This window comes from Heteronotia binoei, chromosome 1 (assembly GCF_032191835.1).
Source record: "Heteronotia binoei isolate CCM8104 ecotype False Entrance Well chromosome 1, APGP_CSIRO_Hbin_v1, whole genome shotgun sequence".
Lineage (NCBI taxonomy): Eukaryota > Metazoa > Chordata > Lepidosauria > Squamata > Gekkonidae > Heteronotia > Heteronotia binoei.
The window spans coordinates 270,495,612-270,499,008 of record NC_083223.1 but is presented as its reverse complement, the minus strand read 5'-3'; the positions used below and the strand labels follow the sequence as shown (position 1 = coordinate 270,499,008).

Below are 3,397 nucleotides of genomic sequence, written 5' to 3'. Positions count from 1 at the left end.
TGGCTCCACCCCCAATGTCTCCCGGCTCCACCCCAGTGTCTCCTGGCTCTGCCTCCAGTGTCTCCTGGCTCCACCTCCAAAGTCCCCAGATATTTCTTGAACTGGCAACCTTACCCTTACGATTCTGTCACCAACATAAGAAGAGGAGACTGAGATTTTTCAGATGCATGCTTTATTATTTTAGACGACCCACAATGGCTGCCCGCTAATGCCCAGTTAGGTTCGTTTTGTTGCAGACAATCTCATTATGTATGGAGAGAGCCAATGGGTGGCGTAACTGAGCATCCAGGGCCTTGAAGATTCAATGTCTGTGCCCGTGTCCAGATGATTTTTGTCCATAATCATGGGAACTGTTGTGGGCATCATCCAGGATGGATGATATCACCGACGCAAATTCAGTGAAGTGGAGGTACCCATTTTGGTTCCTGTCGGCATTTCGAAAGATTCGTTGGATATATTGGTCCACATGCATGTTAGGCTGAAGGTTGTAAAAAAAGAAGAAACAGAAAAGGGTGTTTGCATTACTGCCAGGGGAGAAGAAACTTCTCGTGGGATCATTTTTATTTAAAAAACAAAACTGGGCATTATTGGACCACCCGGGACATGTGGCAGCAGGATTCAAACTTGACAACTTCAAAACTGGAAACTGAATAAATACTTGTTCATAGACTGTCTAACTTAGCACTAGATAGACAAGAAATAAAGGATGGATAGTCTTTTTTCTGGCCTTTGAGTTTCTGGAAGCAACTGAGTGGCTATCAAACACTGAACCAAATCAAACTGAACAATGGCTCAGGGTAAAACATCTGGAGAAGGCCCATAGAATCATAGAGTTGGAAGGGGCCACACAGACCCTCTAGTCCAGGGGTGTCAAACATGCAGTTCAGGAGCCAAATCAGGCCCGCGGAGGGCTCCTATCAGGCCCCTGAGCAACTGGCTGTCATCTTCCTTCTTCCTCTCTCTTGCTTCCTTCTGCATCACAGCTTGCTTTACAAGGCTTGCTGAACTGGACAGGAGCTACAGAGCAAAACCTCTGTTTTCTCCACTGGCTGAGGCTCCTCCCCTGGGGAGGAAGGAGGGAGGGAGAGCTTGCTTTGTCAGGCCCTCTCAATTGCACAGCAGACCTACTGAACCAAGCCTCTCTTCCTTCTATTGGCTGAGGCTCTCCCCCCCCCCCAGTCTGGAAAGAGTAGATGAAGAAGAAGATATTGGATTTATATCCCGCCCTCCACTCCGAAGAGTCTCAGAGCGGCTCACAATCTCCTTTACCTTCCTCCCCCACAACAGACACCCTGTGAGGTGGGTGGGGCTGGAGAGGGCTCTCACAGCAGCTGCCCTTTCAAGGACAACCTCTGCCAGAGCTATGGCTGACCCAAGGCCATGCTAGCAGGTGCAAGTGGAGGAGTGGGGAATCAAACCCGGTTTTCCCAGATAAGAGTCCGCACACTTAACCACTACACCAAACTGGAAGGAAAGAGGTATGGGTATGGAAGAAAAGGGGTATGGAAGGAAAGAGCCAGAGCTTCGTTTGCCCATTTCTCTGGATCCCATGGCAGAAATAGAAGCTGCCCTTTCAAGGACAGCGTCTTAGAGTGGCCTACAATCTCCTTTACCTTCTTCCCCCACAACAGACACCCTGTGAGGTGGGTGGGGCTGAGAGAGCTCTTCCAGAAGCTGCCCATTCAAGGACAGCATCTCAGAGCGACCTACAAACTCCTTTACCCTCCTCTCCCACAACAAACACCCTGTGAGGTGGGTGGGGCTGAGGGAGCTCTCCCAGGATGCTCTCACCTCCTGCATGGTCTTTCCTAAAGCATGTGGCACATGCCATATCAGGGAACTGTGCTCGGAAAAAGCTACAGAGATGGTTTCCAAGATACTGAGTATCGCCGTGCAATCCGTTTCTCGATGATTAAAGAAAGAAATTCTACCGCGATCCCAAAAGCTTTGGGCTTGAAGAAAGCAAAGCCCCATTGGCCCAACTGCTTACAGCCTCACCCCATCGCTAGCTGTGGTTGGTTATCTCTTCATAAGTTACTTACTGGTGTGGTTCTCCAAAGGAAGCTTGGGGCTTGTTGCCTCATGAATGCCCGGAATTCGTTCAGATGGAGGTAGTCATCCACAGGGTCCAGAGTGCAGTAATAGTGGTAGATGTCGACCACGCAGTTCAGGCACTGTTCCAGACTAGTTGACATCTCTCTGAGCGTTCAGAAGAACCTGAAATGAGGTGACATTTTTTAAAAATTTGAGGGAGGGGAATCAAACGATAGAGATTCCCGAGGGGAGCTCCGTCAGTCTTGTTGAAGCTAAATCACACAGGAGTTTTTTGAAAACACATCAGCCAGTATTATAATGCCCCCTGCATAAGTTGATAGTGCAGCCTCATTGGGAGTACTGTGTACAATTCTGGTCACCGCACCTCAAAAAAGATATTATAGCATTGGAAAAAGTGCAGAAAGGGGCAACTAGAGTGATTAAAGGGTTGGAACACTTTCCCTATGAAGAAAGGTTAAAACGCTTGGGGCTCTTTAGCTTGGAGAAACGTCGAGTGAGGGGTGACATGATAAAGGTTTACAAGATTATGCATGGGATAGAGAAAATACAGAAAGAAGCACTTTTCTCCCTTTCTCACAACACAAGAATTCATGGATACTCAATGAAATTGCTGAGCAGTCAGGTTAGAATGGATAAAAGGAAGTACTTCTTCACCCAAAAAGTGATTAACACATGGAATTCACTGCCACTGAGGGAGAGGGGTGGCTACAAGCATGGCCAGCTTCAAGAGGGGATTGGATCAACATATGGAGCAGAGGTCCATCAGTGGCTATTAGCCACAACATATTGTTGGAACTCTCTGTCTGCTCAGTGATGCTCAGTGGTTTTGGGGGGGCACAGTGGGAGGGCTTCTAGTGTCCTGGCCCACTGATGTACCTCCTGATAGCACTTGGTTTTTATTGCCACTGTGTGACACAGAGTGTTGGACTGGATGGGCCACTGGCCTGATCCAACATGGCTTCTCTTATGTTCTTATGGCCACTGTGACACAGAGTGTTGGACTGGATGGGCCATTGGCCTGATCCAACATGGCTTCTCTTATGTTCTTATGAGTTCAATAGCACTTTGAAGACTTAAAAAAAAGTCATATCAACATGAGCTTAAGTGAGTCACAGTTCAGTTCCAGGGATGCATAGAAATGTTCATCCATCAGGCATATAGAAGAAGTGGTGAGGGAGCTATTACAAACAGAGGCGGATGTAGTAGACAGAGTAGGAAGAAAGGAGAGGATTTGCAGACCAAAAATGTGGCAACAGCAACTGGCTAAAATGCGTTTTTAAACTATGAGAATAGACACTAGCCTTAATAGCTAAATAGAACCATCGAGTTCATAGACTGTCTA

The 3,397-nt window shown here is 47.5% G+C and overlaps 1 protein-coding gene across 1 annotated transcript; it reads right to left on the bottom strand.

The window, feature by feature from the left end:
• Window positions 1-301: 301 nt before the first annotated feature.
• On the bottom strand, window positions 302-2,195 carry LOC132582968 (protein S100-A7-like). The gene is made up of 2 exons (XM_060254669.1): window positions 2,043-2,195; window positions 302-478 (listed from the first exon to the last, which is right to left on the bottom strand). The coding sequence occupies exons 1-2, from the start codon at window positions 2,193-2,195 to the stop codon at window positions 302-304; spliced, it is 330 nt and encodes a 109-aa protein (XP_060110652.1).
• Between the last annotated feature and the right edge of the window lie 1,202 nt (window positions 2,196-3,397).